Raw genomic sequence first — 26,258 nt, forward strand, 5'->3', positions numbered from 1 at the left:
TATATAACTATTATGAAACAAACACTAGTTTTTGAACTAATTGGAGGATAATTTTCCTTGACAAATGTGGTTTGCTTATTAAGGTTTGTTTTGGGACTGAATTCATAATTTTACTCAGTCTCAAATGAGTTGTTTCCCTTCTTGGCAATTGGATGCATGTGCGGTAAGAGAAAGGGATGAATCAATCCAGTCAGTGTTATGAGCCAGTTGCAGCTGCTATGTAAAGTGCCCTCCATTAAGTTATTAAAATCCTTTGAAGGCTTGCTTGTACAAAATATTCGTAATTTGTTAGGAACACACATGACTGTGTGTGCACACATGTCATTGTTCAGTAGGCTGCTCTTTATTAGAAAAGTATAGATCCCTGTGGGGTACTAATTACAGCCTTGGCTAGGAAACTGCAGAGAAGCAAGTAACAAAGGGGGAGAGATCCGGGCTCTGCCGTTTACACCTCCAGCATCAACGAGACATGCTGTGAGTAAACACAGCTGTATGGAAAATTAGTTTTTAAGAATTGAAGTAAGGAACTGCCAGTTCATTCAGCAGATTTGAACTGCGCGTCCTTAAGAGACGGGTGTTCCCTTAAACTAGAGAACTGTCGTGGGTTGGTTCTCTCCTAGAAAGTTGCTTGACAAATTATTGTTTTAAATGATCAGAATTTCTTTTTCCCTTTTAAAAAGACTATTTGTTATTTTATTTGTATGGGTGTTAAACTGCTCATATGTCTGGGTATACAATGCCCATCAAAGTTAAAAGAGCGTGCCTCACCCCCTGGAACTGCGTTACACAAGACAGCCGTGAGCCGTGAGCTGTGAGCCGTGAGCTGTGCTGCAGGTTCTGCCAGAGCAGCAAGTGCTCTTAGTCTCTGAGCCATCTCTCTTGACTTTTGAGTTGAGTATACTTCTTTTTTTAAAAAAAATATATTTTTTTTTTATGTACACTGGGGTTTTGCCTGCATGTGTGTCTGCAAGGATGCCAGATCCCCTGAAAGTGGAGTTACAGACAGTTGTGAGCTGCCATGTGGATGCTGGGATTTGAACCTGGATCCTTTGGAAGAGTACTCAGTGCTCTTAACCACTGAGCCATCTCTCCAACCCCTTAAGTATAAGATTTTAAAATATTCTCTATTTTAAAATTTGATGGGTTTGAAAAACTGTCGTGTTTGAATAACACCTATTGCGTTTAGACAGTGGAGTACCGTAAAACGACTGAAGAAACGAGGTGGATATTAATGAAAAGATGTTCGCGTGTCTTAAGTAAATAATGACTTAAGTGGAGGGATTTATTCTGATAGGAAGGATTATAGGTTTCCTGGAAAAGACAGCATTCTGGTTAAGCCTTGAAGGTATTAGCATGTCTATGAGGGAGAGAAAGGGATGGGGTATCACAAGTACAGGGGTGTGAGGACCCCAGTAGTTCCAGCTGGGTCTGCTGACAAGTGAGACTGAGCTAGGAGAGCGAGGGCACATTGCAGCAGTGTGAAGACACCTGGAATCTTAGCTGCAACTACTACAAGGTCTTTAGATTTTGATCTTTTAGTACACATTGGATAACCGAGTGAAGTACAGAGTAACACAGAGGGCTAGAAAGATGGTTCAGTGTGTAAGAGTAATTCTCAGCCCCCACATTGGGTGACTCACAACCACCTGTAATTCTAAGCCCCCCTGTAATAATAATGATATGAAAATATTTTTTAGATTTATTTTGTTATTTATACATATATATGTCTCTGTGTGTGTTCATGTGCACATGAGTGCAGGTGCCCGCAGACTCCAGAAGAAGACATCTGCTCTCCAGGAACTAGAGTTACAAGCAGTTTTGATGTGCCCAGTGTGAGTTTTGGGATCTGAACTCAGGTCCTCTACAAGGATAGCAAGCATGCTCAACTGCTGAACCATTTTTATAACCCCAATAATGTGAAAATATTTTAAAATAAAGGCTTTTATGGAACATAAAAAATCAAAGGCAGATTACTAGATTCTAGTTTTGTATTCTAATCAGAGGAGAAGGGCTGGGCATGGTGGTTTATGCTATTAATCCCAGCATTCGGGAGACAGAAGCAGGCAGATTTCGTGAATTCAAGGCTGCCCTGAGATACAGGAGACAGAAAATACAAAAATCTTCTGCTACTTTACTTTTTATCTAGTATTGAATCTTTAAATTTTTATATCTAATCTGTCCAAACTGTACTAAAAATCTGAATCCTAAAGCAGCATATTTTAAAGAGAAAGTATATTTTTGCCAATACTCTGTGTTAAATATAGAAAATGAGAAGCAAGTATGCTTTAGTGAGGCAGAATGAATTTACTAACTAAAACACATATTTGTCATTTGTTAATATAGTCTGTAAAATTTAATCTTATTTTCCTCTTAGAATGATAGCTCATTTAATCATGACAGCGATCCTCTAAAGTACGATACTGTTTCCCCAAATGAAAAGACGGAAGTTTAGAGAAGTTTAATGTCCCCAAGTTCCCAGTTTAGGAGAAACTGACGAACTTAGGTCTGTAAAGGTAGAAAGGATTTATTTCATTTTATTCAGAGCTTCATTTTATTCATTATTTCTTTAGAGCTTTCAGGCCAGTGTGGCAGAGAGGGCATGTCTGAGCAGACCCGCTATGTCGCTGCAGCCAGGAAGCAGGGTGATGGAGAAGAGGAGGGAGAGAGAGAAGATTATCTGTGGTAGCTGGCTTTCCCCCTCCTCTCTTTTTTTCCATCTGGACCCCTGCCTATGGACTGGTGCTATCTACATTCAGAGTAGAGCTTCTTCTCCCCTTTTGTTATTCCTGCTCGGACTCTTCCTTGCAGACCCACCAGAGTGTGCTTTACCAATCTCCTAGGTCCTCTCGATCCAATCAGGATGACAATCATTATTAACCAGTACAGTTATTTTTCTTTTTAATTTCTTTACTCTGGCCCACTGACCCTGGTTCAACCTCTCGTGATCTTTCATGGGTTCTCCTGAGAAATGCAGTGTCTGTTTCAGTTTCCTTCCATTTCCTATACCTGTTCAGGGGGAAAAAAATCTCAATGCTGAATTTGCTGTGATATTTCCATATTTCAATCTTTTCATGACCCACTCTTTTAAAGAGTGTAAAATATAAGTCCTTGACCATTCCAAAAGACCGCCATCCATAATCTATTCCCACTTAGCCTTGAACTTGCTCTCTCTCCATTTCCTACCATCCCATATTTTCTTGTTGTGGATATAGTCTTTGTTTCCTGCTCCGGTGGGAAGGCTCTCTGTAGGTGCTTACCCATGCCCCGCCCCGCCCCGCCCCGCCCCGTGTTCCTCACCCAGCCCACCTCTTTGTTTAAGATTTAACTCAGGTTGTCTCTTCAGATTCTTTTAAGATTTTGTTTTGTTTTTAGTTGTGTGTGTATGGGCTTGTGCACGTGCGTGGGATGCCACAGTGGTACGTCTGGAGGAGTTGCAGCTGTTGTGAGCCGCCTCATAGGTTCCCAGTGGAGTGCTGCAGTGGCAGCAGAGGGTTGTCACATTTGGAGGAGCTGCAGGCGGTTGTGAGCTACCATGAGGTTGCTGGGAATTGAACTCAAGACCTCTGGAAGAGCAGTCAATGCTCTTAACCTCTGAGCCATTTCTCCAGCCCCTTTATAATTATTTTAAAGAAAAAATTTGAAACTTATTTCCTGCTGAGATTTAATTTAGAGTGTAATGCTTTCGTCTGGAAACTGTAAAATGGAAAGAAGGCAAGACGGCTAGGTGTGGAATGAGGTACCAGGGTTTCTGAGTGTCTAGTGTGGCACATGACCTTAGCAGAATTGAAAAAAAACCCTCATGTTTTCAGAGCACATGTAAATGAGGTGTGGCCTGGGGGTCAGGCAGGAATGGCTAGCCTGCCTCTCTGTGGACTCAGGTTCCAGGCAGATGACCAAGAACCACATCCCTGTGGAGCTGAGTGCCGCTGCCATTGGAGGGGATGCTCCTCACTTTGCTCTGACAACTTCTTTGTTACTGGAGGGCAAGAGAAGATGATTGACAAGAACTTAAGTGTCAAGTATTATGCTTCTGTGTGGGATGGCATATTAATGTCCTGCTGCCACACAATAAATTTAACAAATTATGTTGTAATTAAAATTTAAAAAGCGTTTTATAGCTTCAGTATATAAACTTTGGGTTTTCTTTTGAATTCTGCCTTACTGGTTTTGGTTCTTTCTCAATTGGTTTTGAATTATGACTCAATCCTACTAATTATACATTTACTAAGAGCTCGTAGTATAGTAGTGAATCTGAGATAAAATTTTGCAATTTCTGAACTTTGAAGTACAGTTTTTCTAAGACTAACACTATATTTTAACTTAAGGTTAATTATATTGGCTTGAATTCTTTGGTTGCGGATTCCTCTTTATATTGCTAGGTTTGAAAGGGAACAGGTAATTTTGTCTCTGACCTATGTTAATGTTCTGTTTTTCCTTTAAGATGTAGTATGGATTTGACCTTCCTTTCTCTTTTTCCTCTCCACTCCCTCACTCCATCCTGTCCTGCTTTCCTTCCCCACCTTGCCATTTTTAGCAGACTGTTTTTCTTTTTGGTGTTTTGTTGTTGTTGTTTTGTTTATTTTGAGACAGGGTTTCTCCTACAGAGCCCTGGCTATCCTGGAATTTACTTGTAGAGTAGGCTATTTTTTCCTTTTAAAAACACTTATTTTTGCCTTATGGTAGTGATGCACTTGGGAGTTAGAATCAGGTGGATCTCTGAGTTCAAGGCCAGCCTGGTCTACAGAATGAGCTCCAGGACAGCCAGGGCTACACAGAGAAACCCTGTCTTGAAAAACATAGTGTTTTGCCTGCATTTCCGTATATGTGCGTACCGTGTGCAGAGGTCAGAAGAAGACATCGGATCCCCTGCGACTTAGTCACAGAGGGCTGTGAGCCAACCATCTGGGTGCTGGGAACTGAACCTGGGCCCTCTGCAAATACAGCAAGTGCTTTAAGTCACTGAGCCACTTCACCATTTCCTCTTTTCTTTCTTCTTCTTCTTTTTTTATAAACTTCTTTTTTGTGGATGTTACGTATTTGTGTGTGTTCAGGTAGACGTGGATGTATGTGGAGACCAGAGGTTGACACTGTCTTCCTCACTTTCCTATATTGAGATGAGGTGTCTTACGGGAGCCCAGAGCTCAGTTGATTTGCCTAGTATAGCAAGCTAGCTTTTCCTGGGAATTCTGTGTGTCCACGTATTGCTTAGAACTCAGTCTGTGATAGTAGAGCCCCCTCTCCTTTGTGAGTTTTTGAGACAAAGTCCCACTCTACAGCGTAGGTTTCTTTGAACTCATGTTAATCTTCCGGTCTCAGCTTCCTAAACGTTAGCATTATAAGCATGAGTTACTATGTCCAACAAAAGAACCTTTTAAAGAAGGAAAGTAATCATCAAATTTACTTGGTAATTTTATTGGATGAGTTTAACAAATAGCAAGTTACTTGAAATATTCCACCATTACTATATCACGTCTCCTCCTGCACTGTATCTAGTGGCAGTCAGCAGTATGTTTATATTGAAGAGTGTGAGAGATAGCTGCTACATCTTTTCCAATCCCCGAAGTTGCTTCTGAAACAAGCCTCGATCCTGTGCAGGTTTCTGCTTTACCTTGTACTCTTACCACATCACATCTAAGCATCAGCTAGTGATCTGGTTAAAGTAAACTTTACTAGTGTAGCAAACTTTGAGGACTTTCTCGAGTTTAGAAATTTAAAAATATTTTTAGGATGAGTATTGTTTGTCAGAATCAAGTTTACAAAAGTAGCACTCTCGTTTTTGTGTTTTCTTTTTTCTTTCAACTTTTCAAGATGGGGTTTCTCTGTGTAGCTTTGGCTGTCCTGGAACTAGCTCTGTAGACCAGGCTGGCCTCAGACTCAGAGATTTGCCTGCCTCTGCTCTGCCTCCTGAGTGCTGGGATTAAAAGTGCACCCATGTGTTTTGTTTTCTTTTGAGATCACATAAGAGAGTAAAAAGTTCTATAGTCTCTGCTAAAACCTCTTTGTACCTAGAAATTAGGCTGCTATTTATCTTGATTTTTTTAAAAAATGTTATGTTATTAAGAATTTTATGTCAGGCAGTGATGGCATATGCTTTTGATTTCAGTAATCAGTGTGAGTTCAAGGCCAGCCTGGTCTACAGAGCTAGTTCCAGTACAGCCTGGTCTATTTAGAGAGACGCTGTCTCCAAAAAAGGAAACCAACCAATAAACAAAGACCCTTCTGGGTGGTTTTCCTTCTGTGTTAGGTCTTTCAGGCTAAATTATTGCTGTGCTTTGTTCATGATTTGCCGAAGAGTTTATATGGATGCAGCATCTTCTAGAAATAACAGCATTAAAGACCTATTGTTGGGACTGGAGAGATGGCTCAGCAGTCAAGAGCACTGACGGATCTTCCCTGACTGATCTTCCAGAGAGGACTTGGGTTCAGTTCCCAACACCCACATGACAACTCACAACTATCTGTAATTCCAAGATCTAACACCCTCACACAGATATACATGCAGAAACACCAATGCACATTTTTTAAAAAAGGATTTACTATCTCTGCTTGCTCATTTGTTTTTGTCAACGTGGCACAAACTAAGAACCACTCAGGCAGAAGGAGCCCCACCTGAAGAACTGCCTCCTGCCACCTGGCCTGTGGGGGAGTTTTTCTGATTAGTGATTGGAGTGGGAGGACTCAGCCCACTGTGGGTGGTGTTAGCCCTGGCCAGGTAGTCCTGGCCTGTTTGAGTAAGCTGGCTGAGCAAGCCAGAATACAGCATCCCTCCACAGTCCACTTCAGCTCTGTTTCAAGCTCCTGCCCTAAAGTCCTGTCTTGGCTTCCCTCCATGAATGGACTGTAACCTATAAGATATAAGAAGCCCTTTACACCCCCAAGTTGCTTTTGGTTGTGGTGTTTATCACAAGAGAAATTCAAGCTAGAATACTCTGGAAAGAAAGAGACTGGCCGTTGTATTGATGTGGTTTTTCCAAAGGTCACTTATCTGATAGCCTCAGCTATTCACCTTATAATGGAAACCTCTGTGTGGACTTATGAGGTATTTGAAGAACTAAATCAATTTTCATAAAAATTCATGCTCTGGAGGCTTTCCAGAAATGTGACTCAGTCTTTCTTTTCTTAGGACTTTCTCTTAATTTGGACACGATTTTAACATGACTGGCTATTTGACTTCTCAGTTAATGGTAGATTAGTGTGTCAGAGCAGGAGCTGTTGCAAGCTGCTTGTTGACAGGTGTCCTTGATAGCAGCAGTGTGAGCTGACTGCTAGCGAACAAACAGAACTCTCAAAGGCAGACTTCAAGACTGGAAGCGCACCAGCCACTCCGAGAACCTCGTTCTCTCTCTAGGACATCAGTTCTGCATAGTAATTGAAGCCCATAGTGATGACTAAATCGGTAAAGTTTAATTATGTTCTATAGATTTAAAAAACCCAAAAGAAGAACCTAATTATAAAGATTTCCACTGAGAATGGCTGAAATAACACATCTTGAGACTTAGAGAATGTAAAGTCATTCTATGACAATGGCTTTGGGTGTTTGGGTGCTGTCTCAGTTCTTCCTCGGTTGACAGGCTGGAGATATTTTTCTCAGAAAGCCAGAGTATTAATACATCTAATATGTACCTAGACATTTTTTAAGTACAAGCTCAAGTTCTACTGAGAAATATAGGACTTTTTTTTTATTCTTAGAAGGAGAATAAAAATATTCATCTCTTAGAAGGAGATGAATAAGAATCTGTTTATTTAAAAAATATTTTTGAATGAGTTGATCCAACGGTATTAGTCACCGTAGAAATTACTTAAATTAAAATCAAGTTGTTGAAAACAGCCTGTTCATGCTGAGTATCACCCCTGATTCATGCAGTATGGCAGATAAGTCTTAGAGAGTCCTTTAAACCCAAAATAATTTCAAGAGGAAAGAGGGAGGGTTACCTTTTTAATTTTGAAAATCACATTGATGTGTGTCTCATTTTTTCAAAAGTGCTGTTTAGTGCACTTAAATTGAATTATAAAGGAAAGACACTTTCCTGTGGTTTGGGGAGAATTGATTTTACTGGGAAACAGGCTGTTTTCTAGCATATTCTTAAAACTTCAATGTTTGAACTTTTTTTTTTTCTATCTGAAAGACTGTTCCAGGATTGCATTTTCTGAGAAAAGGCCTTTACTGGTGGTTTTTTTTTTTTTCTTTGTGGAAGGGAGGTGCGTTGTCTGTTTGGTTTTTGGTTTTTCGAGACAAGGTTTCATCTGCCTCTGGAGTGCTGGGATTAAAGGCGTGTGCTACTGCTGTGGTGCGGTTTTTGTTTTTTCTTAATTCTAATCTAGTTGGTAACTCTGACTTTACAATGTAAACTTCTAAAATACCCCATTTGTTTTACCACTCTAATGGTCCTTTTGTTTCCTTTTCCTACCTTTCTGTTTGTAAAATGTTGGCCTTGAAAGAAAACCTTGAGTTCAGTTAATGTAGGTGAAGTCCCACTTGGCAGAATCCTTTCTCTGGCCTCTGTGACACATGCACATCCATCTACTGACTGAATGTTTTTGGTGATAGTCTAGTCTCCATGTCTGCTAGTTTTACAATTCAAGCATCTCCGAAAACTGGAAAAATAGCGCCCGTACTAAACTTTTTTCCTCATTACTCTAAACAGTATAGCACAGCACCTGTCAGCATCACATTATGTGAGCTTCTGTGAGCTAACTATAGGTGATTTAACACATGTAGGAGGGCTGGTGAGTGTGCAAAGCACTTGCCTTGCACACCTGACAACCCAAGCTCTATCCCCAGAGTCCACAGTGGAAGGAGAGAACCCAACTTCTCAAAGTTGTCCTCTGACCTTCACCCACATACATTTTGAGGCACATGCCCCTTGCCCACTAAAAATAATAATGTGAAACATTAGGAGGGTGTGTGTAGGAATCATGAACATCTGTGGATTTTGATTATCATTAGAGAAACCTAGATCCCATTTCCCGTGGCTAACAACGGATGGTTACAATAATCTGAGTTCCTAAGCAGACCACTTAATTATTAAACGTTGTTGATTATTAGGATTTTTTGTTTTTATGTAAATAAAAACTGTCTTTATAATTTTCAGGAGCTAGTGAATTCTTCCTGGAGGAATTACTTCTGTGTCACCTTTAAATTCTGCTATTTTGCCTTTTCTTTGGTAAATGCATTCTCTTTGAACCACTAGAACCGAATAGGAGTTTTAAGTCACAACATAATTGCTGTGAACGGAGGAGTTCTTTCCAGAGGTGTCGCCTTCTAGTTACCGTGTGCCTGTAACATTGTAACATTTGTAAAATACATAGTGACTTATTATAAATAAGTTCTCTGTCTCTACAGCCTTAGAAATGTAGCTAAAGAGCTCTGTCTTAGAATTGTATTTCTCTGGTGTCCTGTTCAGTCAAGACTTCAGATATTTTTCTTATGAACTGTTGTCATATTGAAGATGGTGAGGTGGGCAAGAGCCAGATCCTAGAAGGGGCTGTAGATTGAGCTAGAAGTGTAGACTTGACAAACATGATGGCTGTGGAGATGAACCACCTCTCTCTGTGTCCCCAGTGACACTCCATGCAAGTAACAGAAGGGGCTGGGAAGGACAAGAAAACTAGGGGGTGGCGCTTAGGCTTATGATTTGACTAATTACTGAGTTAGGAAAAGCAGGGAATTAAGTGCCGTTGTACTTTCAGATAGTTGTGAGATCTTCCTCTTCTCGTTTGGTTCCATTGCTGTATGTCTTTTGTTGGTTTTGGTTTTGGTTTTGGTTTGAGACAGGCTCTTTCACCCTGTACCCCAGGCTGAAACTTGAACTCAGGTTCTCCTGCCTCAGCCTCCCATGTGCTGAGATTACAGGCCTGTGCCGCTGCGCTCAGCATGCTGTGTCCTAAGTCATTATCAGAGTGGGCCAAGGGAAATACATTACAAAATGCATTTAGGATCGGACCTACAAGTGCTTGTGCTAAAGATTAGCACTGAACTTTGACTAAAGCCGGGGAGATAAGGGCAGCGGTGATTTTTAAGGCTGGTTAAGGCTGGTTTCAAGCATCGCACATTCTCTACCCAGTATTAGTTTCGGCTTCCCTAGGGATTCCCATTGTGGGCATTCACTGATAACCTGAATTTACACAGCTGTTTGTGGAGTTTCTCTTGGTCTCCACTTTGTTCACGTCCCCATGCAGAGACCTTCAGAGACTCCCCTGTTTTCAGGACAAACTGCTCAGCTTAGCCAAGTCTTTCTGCACTGTCCTCTCCTTGTGTCCCTGTTCTCATAGAAAGGGACATTTGTACACATGTGTGGGTCTTCAGACTGGAGGCACAAGAAATAATGTGTTCATTTAACATAGTACCTACCGCCCTGGGGCAGAAACATCCAAGCAGCCACGTTTTTACAACTACTAGCCTGAGAATTTACAATAGAGTTTCCACTCACTGGTTTATTAAAATTTTTATTAAAGTACAGGTTGTCACTGGTTTATTAAAATTTTTATTAAAGTACAGGTTGATTTTGAATTGAAGCATTTTTTTAAGGTTTTGAAGAGACTGTTTTTCTGGGAAATGAGGATGTCTATAGGATGGTTATAAGATAGCATGGTGAACATTAAGGATAATGTGTGTCATCAAGTAGGTAATAGATGCTAGCTGCTGCTATTATTTCAATTGAAATCTAATCTTAAATGATAGCTCTCTTCTAACTGTACTTCTTGCTACTTCCCTATTGTGATCTTATTCCAGTCAGTCTGGGGATCTTGCTGGTTCCTAAGGATTTATACGATTCTTACTAATTCCTCTGCCTGGGATTCCATTTGTTCATGCACCTCAGGTTTTCTTCTGCTGATGTCTGGATTCATCCTTAACTTAAAAGCCACCTTCTTAGTGTCGCTTTTCTTGGTCACTCGAGTTGTGAGCTCTTACTTTAGAGTGTTCTCTGTTACTTTATCGTCCTGATTCCACTCAGAACCCCTTGTCAGGTTAAACAGCGTTTTACCTCTTAGTTTTAGTTATTCATGCATTTCTTACCTACTTTAGAATTGTGTTTTAGAGACCCAAGCCAAAACCTCACACCTGATTAGCACTCAGTTTCCTGAAGAGTAAAGAGATTATCCTTAAATGTGGGCAGCAAGGAAAGCTTTTGTAAGTGCCACCAAATAGTATTGTTCTCCTAAAGTTTTCCACCTACTGTATTAATTTAAGAAAGATTTTTTAAAAAGAAAAAGATGAAAGTACTCATTTGGCTTTCTCAACCAGCTGGGGCCATAACGATCTGATTTCCCTGAAGATAACAGACTCACACTGTTAGGACAAATGCATCTTTGACTCCAGATGCCGTATACTTCTCAGGATTTGCAGGATTAAGATTGAAGCTGAATGGGGGCTCATCACTTTGTCTTCAATGTTGTACTGATTTTTTTTTTCTTTTACAACAATCAAAAGAGCTCTTTGTAACATGAAGTAAATAGATACTTTCCTTGGGGCTTTGTATCCAGGATGAGAACAGCACCATTCAGCAGTGAGTCGGCAGAGGGTGTCCTGGTTCTGCTACTGACTGTATCTTCCCCTCACTATCCAACCTGTTGTCTGTAACCTGAAGAACCTGATTGCGTGTATCACTGATTTTCCAGGACAAGTTTGAGCTACTGAAAAATAATTACTTATTGAGCTGAATTGGTGGCATGCTGGCACTGTTAGTCCCAGTACTCAGGAGAGGGAGGCAGGAGGATCAGGAAGGGGTTCAGGGTCAACCTTGGCTACCTACACAATTTGAGGATAGCCTGGGTTATATGAGACTTTGTTTCAAAAGGCCAAAAACGATTATTTGCTTACTTAATTTTTTGTTTGTTTGTTTTTAGAGACAGGGTTTCTCTGTGTAGTCCTTGCAGTCTTAGAACTTACTCTATAGATCAGGCTGACCTCAAACTCTGTCTGACCTACCTCTGTCTCCTGAGTTCTGGAATTGAAAGTGTGGGCTACCACATCCCACTCTTTTTTAAAAATAGTACGTCCAATTTTGTGGCAAAGTATGTTGATTCTTTGTTGATCATTGTTATTCTGTAATTCTTTGCGCATGTCTTAATCATTGTGTCCTAATGGTAAGGAGATTTTATGAACGGGGAGAGATATCCAGAATGCTGAGTCTGGGCAAATGTTGTGTCTGCATGGGGAATGTGGCAGTGCCACGCTTCTGTGGTTAGAAAAATTCCAAGGCCTGGTTTTGAGTTCTAAAGAATGTGAATGGTTCTGCTTGCGTGCTTAATAACATGGAGCTTTGTTTGCTTCTTGTATTAGCTTAGCAAGCATTTCTTGAGTAAAGCTTTCCCACTGTACAATTTCCACTTTCTGAAAGTGGCTCTTTGCTGTTTGTTTGCTAGGCGTTTTGAAGTATCTTCCTACAGTGACTGTTTGTGAGGTCTGTGCTTTGCTATTTAAAGTGTTTTCAGAGCATGAGCATCAAACTTGATAGGAAGACACTGTCAGGCCACATTTCAAGTGGGTCGAACTCAAATCTGTATTTTAAGATTACTAATTGATTCTGTGCAGGTTGAAATTTAACAAGCCCACAGATAGCACTTGGATTGTTGTTACTGCCTGTGCGCGTGTAACAATTAAAGTACTTACTTGGTACTTTCTGATATAGCGATATCCTTAGAAGATGCTTCTGTCTCTAAAACCAGAAGAAGAAAAGGCCCTAAAACACAAGAATAAATACTCTGTCCACTAAAGTTCAGGACAATCAGAGGCTAAGTTGTTTTCATGCCTGCTGAGACTTTCCTGACAAGTTTGCCGCGTTTTGAAGGTCTGTATGAGAGAAGCTGGTCTGCAGTCTTCTGCGTCAGGGCATTTTAGTACAGAGATGCTTTCGGTTCCCTTTTGGTCAGGCAGATGTGGAAATGTGTGTGCAACCCATGGACAATAGCGTGCCATCCTCAAGTTTCCTTGCTTAGTTTTGCCAAGAGACTATCATAGTGCTCTCATTAATCTTGCATATTAACATAGGTCAGCATCCAGATCCCAGTTTCCTTCCTTCCTTCCTTCCTTCCTTCCTTCCTTCCTTGTCCTGGAACTCACTCTGTAGACGAAGCTGTCCTCAAACTCCTTGAGATCTGCCTGCCTCTGCCTCCCAAGTGCTGGGCTTAAAGGCATGCTCCACCACCACCACCCGACCCCAGGTTTGGTTTCTGTGTTGTTTAATTACTTTGGAGTTTAAGGAAAAGTACTTTGGGATCTATGTGATTTCTGTTCCTCATATCTTAAAAGTACAGGTGTGCTTCAGGGGCAAAAAAAAAAAAAAATCTGAGTGTTGATTGGCCGATGCTTTGTGCAGTGTTTACAAAGACCACATTTTGTATTATATTAGCTCAGAGTCGTTTCAGTGGCTTAGTAAATGAGAGTAGATGTATTTCTTTAAGTACCAGTACTTTAAAAATACTGGTAATGTTTAAAAATAAATTAGAGTAGCTACTGAGAAACCCTGTCTCGAAAAAAAAGAAAAAACAAGTTAGAGTAAGGGTTCCTCTAAGGACTTTCTTTTTATTACTATGCCTTCATTTATTTCAGCGCCATTTGTAGTAGCACTACCTACTATCTGTGTTAGCGTGGGCAAGTTACTCTTTCCTATCCAAGTATTAACTATTCCTGACCTAGTCTACCATCCAGGATTCCATGAGGTAGAGCATGTTCGGGGTATTTCTTGAATTTAAATGTCCTCAATTACAAGATCAAATGATTCATGCCTTTTTGGGGGGATGGGGTTATTGAAAGATTTGAGGTAATGTAGGTAAGACCCCTAACACGACTCTGACACAGAAAACAGTACCTAATGCAAGCATTAGCTGCTTTCCCTCTTCCATGTGTGCACAGTTATTCTAGGTGTGGCTCTTGCTAAAACAAGATTCCTGTTGCATTCTTTTTTCATTGTATCAAAGTTGAATGGAGACAGTAAACTTAGTGACAGAGACCTTGTTTTGTTTACTGTGGCATCTTTGGTGCCTAGCCTGACCGTGTACTAAATGCTTGATGAGTATTTGATGGATGAATGAATATGCTTGAATAAATTTAGAGGGTGCCTTTGAAGTTTATAGACATCAGATGTACTTAGGTAAAATTAAGTTATTAAAAAATTTATTTGTCCAGTGAAATGGCTCAGTGGATAAAGGCATCTGTGGCCATTCTGACCAGAAACCATGGCTGAAAGGAGAGAGCTGACTCCCACAAGTTGCTCTCTGACATTTACAATAAAAAAAAAAAAATGAGCTGGGCTTGGGAGCACACACTTTAATCCCAGCACTTGGGAGGCAGAGACAGGCAGATCTCTGAGTTTGAGGCCAGCCTGGTCTATGTAGTGAGTTCTAGGATAGCCAAAGCTACACAGTGAGACCCTGTCTCAAAAAACACCAGCAACAGCAAAAACAAACTAGCAAACAAAGAAAAAAAAACTCTAAACTTTTATTAAGTAACTGTGGAATTGGGTCCGTCAGAAAAGTGCCTGCTGCCCTACAAGCAAAAGGATCATAGTTCAGATCCTCAGCACCTAGGTAAAAAGCCGAGCCCAGTGTCACATTCCTGTAATCCTTAGTACTGAGGAGACAGAGCTAGTCAGCTCCCTGGAACTCATTGAACAGCCAGCTTAGCCAAATCAGTGGGCTCCAGGTTCAGTGAGAGACCTTGTCTCAAAAACGTAAAGGGGAGGAAGATTGATGAAGATACCTAAAGTTGACCTCTGACCTCCCTCATACACATACACACACCCTCACATACATACACCACACACAAACACTTAGTAGCTAGTCTATGCAGGTACTGTTCTAGCCATTGGGTGTGCAAGTGGTAAAAAAGACTCAGGGCCTGTGTAGTTGGTTCAGTGGTTAAGAGTATTGCTTCACTTGCAGAGCTCCTGAGTTTGATGTGCAGCACCCACACTGGAAGAGCTTAAAACTGACAACTGCCTGTAACTCTTGCTCCAGGAGATATGGCACCCTCCCTGGCGCCCTTGGGCACCTGCGCACACACATGTATATTGACACATACAAAGATCAAAGATAGAATGAATCTATTAAAAAAAAAAAGACCTAAGGTCTTATCCCCATGAGATCCTGTGTTTTAGATGGAGAGAGGGTTATATGGAGGAAGGGCAGTAAGCGCGTCAACAAGGCTATAGTGTGGCAGGGCTGAGAGGCTGTGTTTGGGAATGAGGGCTGCCACTTCAGTTGGAGTGCCTGGGAGGCCTGTCTCAGAGACTTGACCTCTGAACTGGAACAGCAGTGGCGATGCCCTTTGATTCTTACCGTGAGGCTTGAGTAGCAGTGCTGGAGCTTTGACATCAAAGGACTAGAAACTATCAAGTTTCACATGTGAGGCTTGTAACCTTCTCCCCTAACGTGAATCAACACTAGCTTCCTAAGAGTTCCCCATAGCATTTCTCTGACTTCTCACCCCCAGTATAGTGGTTTTACTTCCTACTTTCAAAATTGCTGAGCATTCAAAATCATGTTTCCCAGAAGAAAAGTTGTTTTGAAGAGCTTAAAATCAGATGTCTCTGGAAGAGGTTGGAGTTTGGTGTTGCATCGTGAAACCTAAGGGCATCTTTTGTGTGATTGTTTTGGCTGTTTACTTATTCTTGGTGTTGTCAGCTCTGCTAGCAAATGATCAGAATTCTGCATTTGCTCCTCCTAATGAAGAAATCTTCATGCTAAGAAATATGAGGAAGAAAAACAAAAGAGATTTGCGGAACTCTCTAATCCAATTGTCTCTGGAGTTTGGGATTCCTGCAAATCTTGCATTTTCGGTTGACCCCGTGAAGGGACGGTATCCAGATAAGGCCCTGTTTTAGGAAGCATGAAGGTGTATTTGCTACATACAGCTCTGAGCCTTGAATTTAGTTGTGGTGTGTTTCATTACGTGGCCTTGGTAGATACTATTTTAAGCTAGTCTTTCATAACTTAAGGCATCAATAATTTATCCAGGATGTATAGGTAAAATATTTTTGTGCTTTAATGTAAGGTCTTCTGTTTAATGGATTGGAAGTCTGTTGATAAAATCCAATCTTTTGAGGTTTTTGGGTTTGGCCTTTAGCAAGTTGTTTTGCTTATAATAGTCCCCCTTCTCTTCCTTTTAATAGGGACATCATGACAACAGAGAAGAGCTCGGTGGTTGAAGCTGAGGATTCTCAGCACCAGCAACAGAAGGAAGAAGGTGAGGGAGCCGCAAATTCAGGCCAACAAGAAACTCAGCTGGAAGAGGCTTCCCAACCGGCAGCTGAAGGCGCTAATCAGTGTGAGCCAAAGCTGAGAGCATCCAATGGGGACACTCCGACACATGAAGACTTGACCAAGAACAAGGAACGGACGTCAGAAGGCAGAGGCCTGTCACGACTGCTCTCCTCGTTGCTCAAAAGGCCCAAGTCTCAAGTTTCTGAAGAAGAAGGCAGAGAAGTAGAGTCAGATAAAGAAAAAGGTGAGGGAGGTCCGAAGGAGATAGACTTGGGAACCAGCCTTGATGAAGACATCATTTTAAAGGCCCCTATCGCAGCTCCTGAGCCTGAACTCAAAACAGACCCATCGTTGGATCTTCATTCATTAAGCAGTATAGAAACACAGGTAAGGCATTCGCCTGTGGGGGAGAGTATAGTGAAGATCCATTATATCTGTACTTTCCATAGAAGAATATTTGCTATTATTTCTTATGAGTCAGTTGACTCAGGCACTGATTGTGATAAATAGCATAAAGAGTTTCTACTCTAAAGAAATTAATGTAATCAGTTGAAACCCGACTTAAAAAATATGCTCTATAAATCAAAGAAATGAAAGGAAACTATCAGATGAGTTTATTAAGTCCATGTATCATCTTGCTGTAACAACAGAACAAATTTGAGTTTTAATGAGAGAGCAAGAAAGAAGTGAGGTGGTTTCAAGTTCATTTTGGTCTAATTAGGGATGGGATAGTTACCAGCCAGTGTGGCCCTTTTGTGAAAACTCTTCATTAATTCATGTGATCAATCTGAGCCACACCACCTGCCCTATTTGGGCTCTATGCTAGGGAGCAGCATATCACTGAAATGTTAATTACACCCCATGTGTAATAGTTTTATATTTTTATCATATTTATTTATTTATTTATTTATGCATGTGTGTACATGCATGTTTGAACATGCATGTATCATAGTGTACATATGGAGACCAGAGGACAACTTTGGGGAGTCAGTCTCTTTTTTCCACAGTGTAGCATTCAGGAATCAAACTCAAGTAGCCAGGCCTGGCAGCATGTGCTGCTTCCTGATAAGCCATCTCATTGGCCCCTCCTGTAATGTTTATTCACACGGGGCTTTAACTTTGTCACAGTATAATTAAACATAAGTTGTTCTTTTCTCCAAAACACATGTAAAAGCACAACTAGCATAATTCAAACTGTCTTCTGCGAATCTTACTTTTTATAGCCTTGTTGCTTACAAAGAGTTATTTTCAGATTTTACTTCTGTAGCTTTTGAACATTATCTGGATTGTGTTAAGTCCTGTATGTGCTTCTGTGAAAGGTCCAAAGAGGTATATAGTTTCATTAGGATTTTCTAAAATTATTACATGTATTTCTGGAAATATTACTTGTGTATTCAGAGTGTCAAAGGCTGATTTTAGGATGAAATCATAATAGGTACTCGCTGTTAGTGAAACAATATTAAAAAACAAAACCCAGGGTTGGATAGGAGACTCGGTGGGTAAGAGGCTGCTGCACAAGCCTGGTGACCTCATTCACATCCCTAAAACCCTCACGAAACGATGAATGTGGTAGCACAAATCTGTGATCCCAGCATTCCTTTGGAAAGATGAGGGGTGGAGACAGGAGTGTAGCATAAACTTTAATTGTTCTTAATAATAAAAACTCAGAGTCAGCTATTGGTTGTGAACAGAAGGATCAGAGAAGCAGAGTGGCAGCCACTACAGTTCTTACCTCTACCAAGACTCAGACCCAAGGGGCGATCCTTGGTATGATCTCTCCAAGTATGATCCTTGGTATGATCCTTGGTATGAGTATGGCTTCTCATACTGACTGCGTCAGGCTGCTCTGAGCTCCTGTCCCTTCCCACCTTACATTCCTCTCTCTGCCCATCCATATCACTCCCTAGTGCTGGGATTAAAGGCATGTTATTCCAATGCTGGGATCACCTTGTGTGAGCTCTGTTTCTCTTTTAGACAGATTCAATCTTGTGTAGCCCAGGGTGGCCTTGAACTAACAGAGATCCCTCTACCTCTGTCTCCTGAGTCCTGGGATTAAAGGTGTGTACCACCACTCCCTGGTCTCTAGTGGCTTAACTCTGTACTCTGATCTTCAGGCAAGCTTTGTTTGTTAAAACACAAAGTAACACCACACAGGAAACTCACCTGGAAGCTTGTGGGTCAGTCAGCTAAGATTGAATACTGCAGTAGCAGAAATGAGAGACCCAACCTCCAGCAAGGTAGAAGTCAAGAATTAAATGTGTGTTCACATGCACATAACATATGTGAATCATACACACATGAACAAAAAAAACCCCCAAGATTCACTATATAATAGTTGTCTCAGGGTTTCTATTGCTGTGAAGAGATACCGTGATCATGGCAACTCTTATAAAGGAAACCTTTTAGTTGTTCAGAGGTGCCGAACATGGCTGGACATGGTGATGGAAAGGTAGCTTAGTGTCCTACATCTTGGCTTGGCGACAACAGGAGGTGATCTAAGACACTGGGATCTTGAGCATATATAAGATCTCAAAGCCTGCCTCCACAGCGACACATTTCCTCCAACAAGGCCACACCCATTACAACAAAGCCACACCTCCTAGTAGTGTCTCTCCCTTTGGGGCCATTTTCTCTCAAACCATCACAATAGTTATGAATGAGACATATGGAATCAAAGTAGGGACTGCAAAACAGAAGAGTGACGGGCCCTCGTGCTTGCACAGCGAACTTTACTGACGGATCCACCCCCTTTTTGAGAGAAGGTCTTGCAATGTAGGCTTGCCTAGCCTGGAACTTGTTATGTTGGCTGGCCTCTAACTCACGGAGTTGCACTTACTTCTGCCTCCTGATTGCTGGAATTAAAGGCTTGCACCCATACCAAGCACTCACCTATTAGTTTTAAATATTTATTTATTCATTAAAAATAATTATTGAAAACCTACTGTGTAAACCAGGTTCTAGGATAGATGTACCTTGATGAGTTAAACACTGTAAATGGTGGACCAGTGAGATGGCCACAGACAAGAAGGTGGAAGGAGCAACATTCAGGGTGTTGATATAAGAAATAGTTCAGTGTGATAGGACATGCGCAGCTCATGGAGGCCTCTCTGAAGGTGCTGAAATGGTTGTGAAGGTTACATACCAGCCTTTCAGCGGCCACCTCCTGAATCTAATACAGCAGGCAAGCAACTCAGTCTTTTTCTTTTTTTTTTAAATAAATGTCAACCATGTATTGTTTTGGAAGAAAAGAATTTATAGAATCTAGTTAAAACTCATTGAATTTATTGTGTTGAAAGAAAGAAAAAAAATCCAGTATGTCTTCTAATCCCAGCACTTAGTAGACCGAGGCAGGAGAACTACAGGTTTGAGGCTAGTTAGCTGTCTTTAATAATAATAACCCAAAAAATGTAAGAAAATGTATGCTAAAATATTCTCTGACTTTCCTGTGTAACCTTGGGATGATTTAAGGTTTGCTGGGGGAGCCAACTTCAATCTCCCCTCCTCCTTTACTCTTGTTTGGATGTAGCAAAGTAGGGAAGAGTTGGGGTGGAGCCAGTTTTTAGCCTGGTACATTCATTTCTTAACGCAGATATGTAGGGTTTCAAGAACTTCTTTGAGCTGTATATAAAATTTAAAGCCCCTGACAGATCGTTTTATTCACAGTTCACAAGGCTACCTTTCTAAAGTGGAGGATCATGGGATAGAGGCAACAAAGTTTGACGAACATATATATCATATAATGTTACAGTCAGGAAGAATATATAATGCTGAGAGCAACAGATGGTTTCCCACAGTCACCAATTTGATAGGATTATACCTGAAAAAAATGAAGAATAGTCAAGTCTAAATATCTTTGAGGAAATCATAATACCTGTTAAAAATGAATTAGTTAATATAACTCCACTGTTTTTTTTTTGTTTTGATAGTTTATTTCTGTTCTTTTTTGTTTGTTTTTGCTTTTTGAGACAGAATTTCTCCCTGTAGCTTGCGCTGGCCTCAAACTCACAGAGATCTGCCTATCTCTGGCTCTGAGTGCTGAGATTAAAGGTGTGTGCCACCACCGTCCAGCTTCTGGTTGTGTTTTTATTGGTGGGGTACTGCTTACTGTAGGTAGGAGTGTGTAACCTATTTTGTGATGTCTTTTCACTGATGTGGTGTGGTGGGTGTGCAGCCAGCTCAGGAGGAACACAGAGAGGATCCGGAGTCTGAAACGAGGGAAGGAGAAGGGATTGAGGAGTGTTCCAGGGCAGCCGTGAAGGACGACCCCGAGTCAAAAGCGGAGAGAGAACCCGAGGCTTCGCAGAAGCCGGTCAGGAGGCACCGAGACATGCACTGCAAGGTCTCTCTGTTGGACGACACCGTTTTTGAGTGTGTGGTGGAGGTGAGTATGTTTTAATCCCAGAGTCAGAGCTACAATCGCTTTGTGTGGGGTGTGGGGCTAATAAAGATAAGACCCACTCTGAGGACCATTCTGTGGACGGAAATGTTAACTGTGACTTTCTGGAGATGAAGTGGTGGGAAAATGGGAGTCTTATTTTCTCCTCCCTGAATCTGTCAAGGTCTTGAGACTTAAGTGTGTGGTTACTTTTATAATTTTAGAGTCGTGTGTGTGTGTGTGTGTGTGTATGTATAGTACTTCTGTGACTAGATTTCCCAAGGTAGGCTGAATTTCTGATACTAGGTCCAGCTATCCCTAAAATTTATGTTTGGAAATGAAATCTCTAGGTATCTCAGGGTAAAAGCACCTGCAATTCAGTTGTGAGTTCAAATCCCTAGAACCCACACAAAGCTGGCTGCATTAGAATCTGTAATTCTTGTCCTTCTGCAGTGAGGTGTGTACAGAGACAGGAGAATTCCTTCAAGTTCATGGGCAGGTAACCTGGTGTGGGCAGAGACAAAATGAGAGATGTTTCAAATAAGGTACAAGGCAAGGAACTGACACCTGAGGTTGTTTTCTGAGCTCCACATGCAAACCATGGAACTCAAATACACATATATACATGTTATACACACACGGGGCGGGGGGCAAATAATAGAAAGTAGTTATGAGTGCTCAGAGCACTTGCTGTTCTTGAAGTTACAGAGGACTGAGTTTGGTTCCCAGTACTCACAGCTATCTATAACTCCTGTTCTGGGGATTGGGCACCCACTTACAGCCTCTTCAGGCACCTGCAAACGTGGTGTACACAGGTTCATGTATACACAAACATACATGCACACACACAAACACAGAGTTTCTGTTTAACATTTCTGTTCCCCCAGATCTAAGTCTTACTCATTCATTTTTATCTGTCTGATATATTTTTAGTCCCATGAAATAAACTATAGAAATATAAATCATATAATGCCATTTATTTTCTTTAACATTTCTGTTCCCCCAGATCTAAGCCTCAATCATTCATTTTTATCTATCTGATGTATTTTTAGTCCCGTGAAATAGACTATAGAAATATAAATCATATAATGCCATTTCTTTTTTTCCCAGTTAGAAGGAGACTGAAATATAATGCCATTTCTTAAAATCCTTAATGTTTTATGAGAGAATCAGTAATTGAATCAGGATTTAATAGATGTCAGATATTCAGCTTCTTTCTTTGTTCCTTCAGGATGAGCTAAAACATCTGTTAGCTGTTGCTTTAACTTGCCAGTAGTTGCCAGTTGTGCTGTGGGTGCTGTATGCACAATTATTGCAAGTACTAGTAGCTTTTATGGACAAAACATGTCATTCATGTGCTTGAGTTTTATTATTACTGATCAGATTTTGTGCAAATATGTATGTATCCATCCAACCACAAGCATTCTAAAGTATTATGTATAGAATGTGTGTGTGTGTGTGTGTGTGTGTGTGTGTGTGTGTGTATTCTATATATAATACTGTTGTTTTAAGACAGGGTTCTCTGTGTAGCCCTGGCTGTCCTAGACCAGGCTGGCCTCTAACTAACAGAGATCTGCCTGCCTCTGCCTCCCGAGTGCTGGGGTTAAAGGTGTGCACCACCACTGTTCAACTATATTTTTAATTTTGTAGTTGTTGTTGAGATGGAGAGTCATATAGTTCAGGCTGGTCTTGTCATGTAGCCTAGGATGATCTTGAATTCCGAATCTCCTGCCTCTGTTACCCAAGTGCAAGGATTACAGGCGTGTGCCACTATGCCTGACTCAAACATGTTATTTCTGTGACGAGAAAATACAAATATTTGTTCTGATATGGGTAACTGAGGGAAATAAACAGCCAGAAGTTTTCAACAAATGAATTTTAGTGATAAACTTTTTGATTGTTAGAACTCCTCGATTTGGGAATTATGAATGAAAGTGTTTAGGGACTTGTACCTGAATTCTCAAATTACTGACCCTCATTTAGAGTGAAATCAGAAAAAAGGTTAAATTTAATGATGTTATATATAAATGAGTTAACACTAAATGAACAATTATGCAAATTATTAATAGTTATTTAAAATAATCCAGGAGACTGTATAAACTATATGTACTAAAAATATCTATGTAGATAGGGCATAGCTCAATATAGTGCATGTTCCTGACACCCAAAAGGCTCTGGGTTCATACCTGGAACCCGGAAGGAAAGATTTGTAAATTTTAAAGTATTTTTGTATATATTTCTGAGAAGGCATTAACCCGTTTCTGATTTTTTAGTTAAATGGGTATAAAAATTCTTATTTTACAGTTGAAGAGCTAGTGTTAATTGAATGACACAGCTGGTTAGCTGGTAAATAGAGGAGCCAGGTTGTTGTTTTAGCTTTAATTCACAGCCTGAAAATTACGGCATGCTTCCTTATAAGAGCTGAAGTGCCAGCTTTAGAAGTGGTTTGACTTTGTAAAGAAAATGATTTGTAACACTGCTGAGTAACTGCTATAACATCTAATGTCTGTAGGTTGTCTGTTTCCTACTCCTCAGAAAGGGGTCTTAGGGAGTTCGTGTATAGCTCATTCTTTTTTTTAATATTTATTTATTATGTATACAATATTCTGTCTGTGTGTATGCAGACATACACACAGGCATGTATACACACCTGCAGGCATACACACCCTGCAGCACCAGACCCCATTACAGATAGTTGTGAGCCACCATGTGGTTGCTGGGAATTGAACTCAGGACCTTTGGAAGAGCAGGCAATGCTCTTAACCTCTGAGCCATCTCTCCAGCCCCTGTATAGCTCATTCTTATTGATACTTATTTTGAAAATAATTTCCACAGTCACAATTATCATCTGTTTTGAAAGGTTGAGTTAGTAATTTAGTTGATCATGGTAACTGGTAGTGACCCGTAGCATGGCTCAAGAAATGCTGCACAAAAAATTATGAGAGAATGAGAATGAATGAATGTGCTTAGCTGGGTGTGGCAGGACGTACCTGTGGTCCTAGTACCTAGAATAGAAAGCAGAACCAGGTAGTGGTGGCACACACCTTTAATCCCAGCACTTGAGAGGTAGAGGCAGGCGGATCTCTGTAAGTTCCAGGACAGCTAAGAACTACACAGCCTGTCTTAAAAACCAAAAAAAAAAAAAAAAAAAAACAAAAAAACAAAACAAAAAAAAAACTCAAAAAACAAAAAACAAAAACAAAACAAAAACAAATAAGAATCTAAGGCAGGAGGATCACGGAATGAGACCCTAATTTAGGGGTGTGATTTTTTTTTATATATTTTTTTTTATTTTTTTGGATGGAGGTGGGATTTTTCTTAGCATTGTGGCTGTTTCCAAAGTGCTATAATAATATGTTCTGTTTATAAGCTGACATATCCAGAAAGAGGGGGATTTTATAAATCATGCTCTATTTGGACTGAGAATGTATTAATTACCAAAGGTAAAAAAGGAAATTGGAAAAGAACATTTTTTGAAAAATTTGATGATGAATATAGGAATAAGGAGAACCCTTAACTAATGTTTGTGTATCTTCACAGAAACATGCTAAGGGACAGGATTTGCTTAAGCGGGTTTGTGAGCACCTCAATCTGTTGGAGGAAGACTACTTTGGTTTGGCTATTTGGGATAATGCAACCTCTAAGGTAAGGAGACTACAGTATAAGCAGCTGGCAATTTCAGGTCTCATGTTGGTAACAATGTCTCATGTTGGTAACAATGTCTGTGCCTGCCTGGTCTCATGTTGGTAACAATGTTTGCCTGGCTGTTCTCATGTTGGTAACAATGTCTGCCTGCCTATTGTCACGTTGGTAACAATGTCTGTGCCTGCCTGGTCCCATATTGGTAACAATGTCTGCCTGCCTATTGTCATGTTGGTAACAATGTTTGTATCTGCTTCTCTAAGACACTGGTAAATCTCTTCTCACATTTCCCTTCTAAAATTTTATTTTTTTAAAGAGAGAGCATTACTAATGTGCTTTTTTTCATCATCAAGAAAAAATACCTACTATGCTTATTCCTACAATTTTAGTGATAAAAAATTGAAGTTCAGCACGATTATCCATACCAAGGTTGTACAGTAATGAGTGGTTGAAAGGTTCAGATACCTGACCCTTATCCTTTACTGACTGCTGTATTTGTTCTCAATTACAGTCTCTGTCTACCGTCACACTCCCTATAATTAATGTCATTCCTTTATTTTAGACCCTTCAGTGATACAGGAATGACATTAATTATAGGAAGCGTGATGGTAGACAGAGACTATAATTGAGAACAAATGCTCTTTATTTTAAACCCTTCAGTGGCCAAGTGGTGGCACACACCTTTAATCCCAGCACTTAGGAGGCAGAGGCAGAGGCAGACAGATCTCTGTGAGTTCAAGGCTAGCGCCTGGTTTACAGTGCAAGTTCCAGGACAACTAAGGCTATAGGGTAAACTCCTGTCTCGTAAAACCAAAAAAAGAAAAAAAAAAGATTTAAATCCTTCAGTGGCTTCTACTTGCCTAAAACTTACTGAAGCCCGGTTTCTTAGCACAACGTATGGTCTCCATGTCCTGACCCTTACGGTACCTTTCAGTTTTATCTCTGTGCTCAGGTAATGCTGAACTACACAGAGCAAATCTTTTGTACTTCGGTGCCCATCTAGTTATTTTCATCTCTTCTTTGACTGATTCACATTTCAAGACTCAGACTCTCCAGGTACCTGAGAACATTTCCTAAAATTCCATTGGATTCGTATTCTGAGATGCTCTGAGCTTCAGCATAGCGCCATAGTTATTTATACCCAGGGCAAGCAAATTGTTGTTCATTAATCATCTCTCTCATTAGTGACCTCTCCTTAAGTGCTATTTTTACTCTTTTTCATAACCACAATGCCATCCACATGAAGTCATTTCTCAAAGATTTTTTGGCTAAATAAAATACCAAGATTTTACTTTTATTTATTTATTTATTTATTTATCTATCTATCTATCTATTTATTTGTTTATTTTTTTGAGACAGGGTTTTGCTGTAGCTTTGGAGCCTCTCCTGGAACTAACTCTTATAGAACAAGTTGGCCTCGAACTCACAAAGATCCGCCTGCCTCTGCCTCCTGAGTGTTGGGATTGAAGGCATGCACCACCACCGCCTGGTGAGAATTGATTTTTTTTTAATGTAGTTTAATTTCATGAATGTTGGTGCTTTGCCTGCATATATGTCTGAGGGTGTCAGATCCCTTGGAACTGGAGTTATAGACAATTGTGAGCTACCATGTGGGTGCTGGGAAGTGAAACTCTGTCCTCTGAAAGAGCAACCAGTGCTCTTAACCACTGAGCCATCTCTCCAGCCCCGAGAATTGAATATTTTAAATTGAGCACAGAAGTATACATACTGATTTTATTATTATTAGAAAGTCTTAGTTTTGATTTTGATCTGTTTTTAACCTTGACTTTTGATAGTTTTCAAAACATAAATTGCCAGGTGCTGATGGCACACACCTTTAATCCCAACACTCAGGAGGTAGAAGCAAGTGGATCTCTGTGAGTTTGATGGCAGTCTGGTCTACAGAGTGAGTTCCAGGACAGACTCCAAAGCTACACAGAGAAACCCTCTCTCAACAAAACAAAACAAAAAAGTTATAAATTACATGAATTTATTTTGCCGGGGGGAGGTGGTGGTCAGAGGATAACTTTTGTGAATT

The 26,258-nt window shown here is 40.4% G+C and overlaps 1 protein-coding gene across 22 annotated transcripts in view; it reads left to right on the forward strand.

The window, feature by feature from the left end:
* Nucleotides 1-26,258, forward strand: part of Epb41 (erythrocyte membrane protein band 4.1) — a 156,912-nt gene that overhangs the window by 51,092 nt on the left and 79,562 nt on the right. For 20 of the 22 annotated variants that reach the window (XM_085686690.2, XM_087904542.1, XM_085686692.2 and 17 more), the window contains 3 exons: nucleotides 16,113-16,590; nucleotides 20,375-20,584; nucleotides 24,119-24,223. In XM_085686690.2, coding sequence (XP_085542816.2) covers nucleotides 16,120-16,590; nucleotides 20,375-20,584; nucleotides 24,119-24,223 — 786 coding nt within the window. In that variant the 5' untranslated portion in view covers nucleotides 16,113-16,119. Of the gene's footprint in view, nucleotides 1-15,835; nucleotides 15,967-16,112; nucleotides 16,591-20,374; nucleotides 20,585-24,118; nucleotides 24,224-26,258 lie in introns of those variants that run through there. The other 2 variants (XM_085686689.2, XM_085686691.2) reach the window with 2 other exon arrangements.

The sequence above is a fragment of the Myodes glareolus genome, chromosome 3, assembly GCF_982192425.1.
Source record: "Myodes glareolus chromosome 3, mMyoGla1.1, whole genome shotgun sequence".
NCBI classification, from domain to species: domain Eukaryota; kingdom Metazoa; phylum Chordata; class Mammalia; order Rodentia; family Cricetidae; genus Myodes; species Myodes glareolus.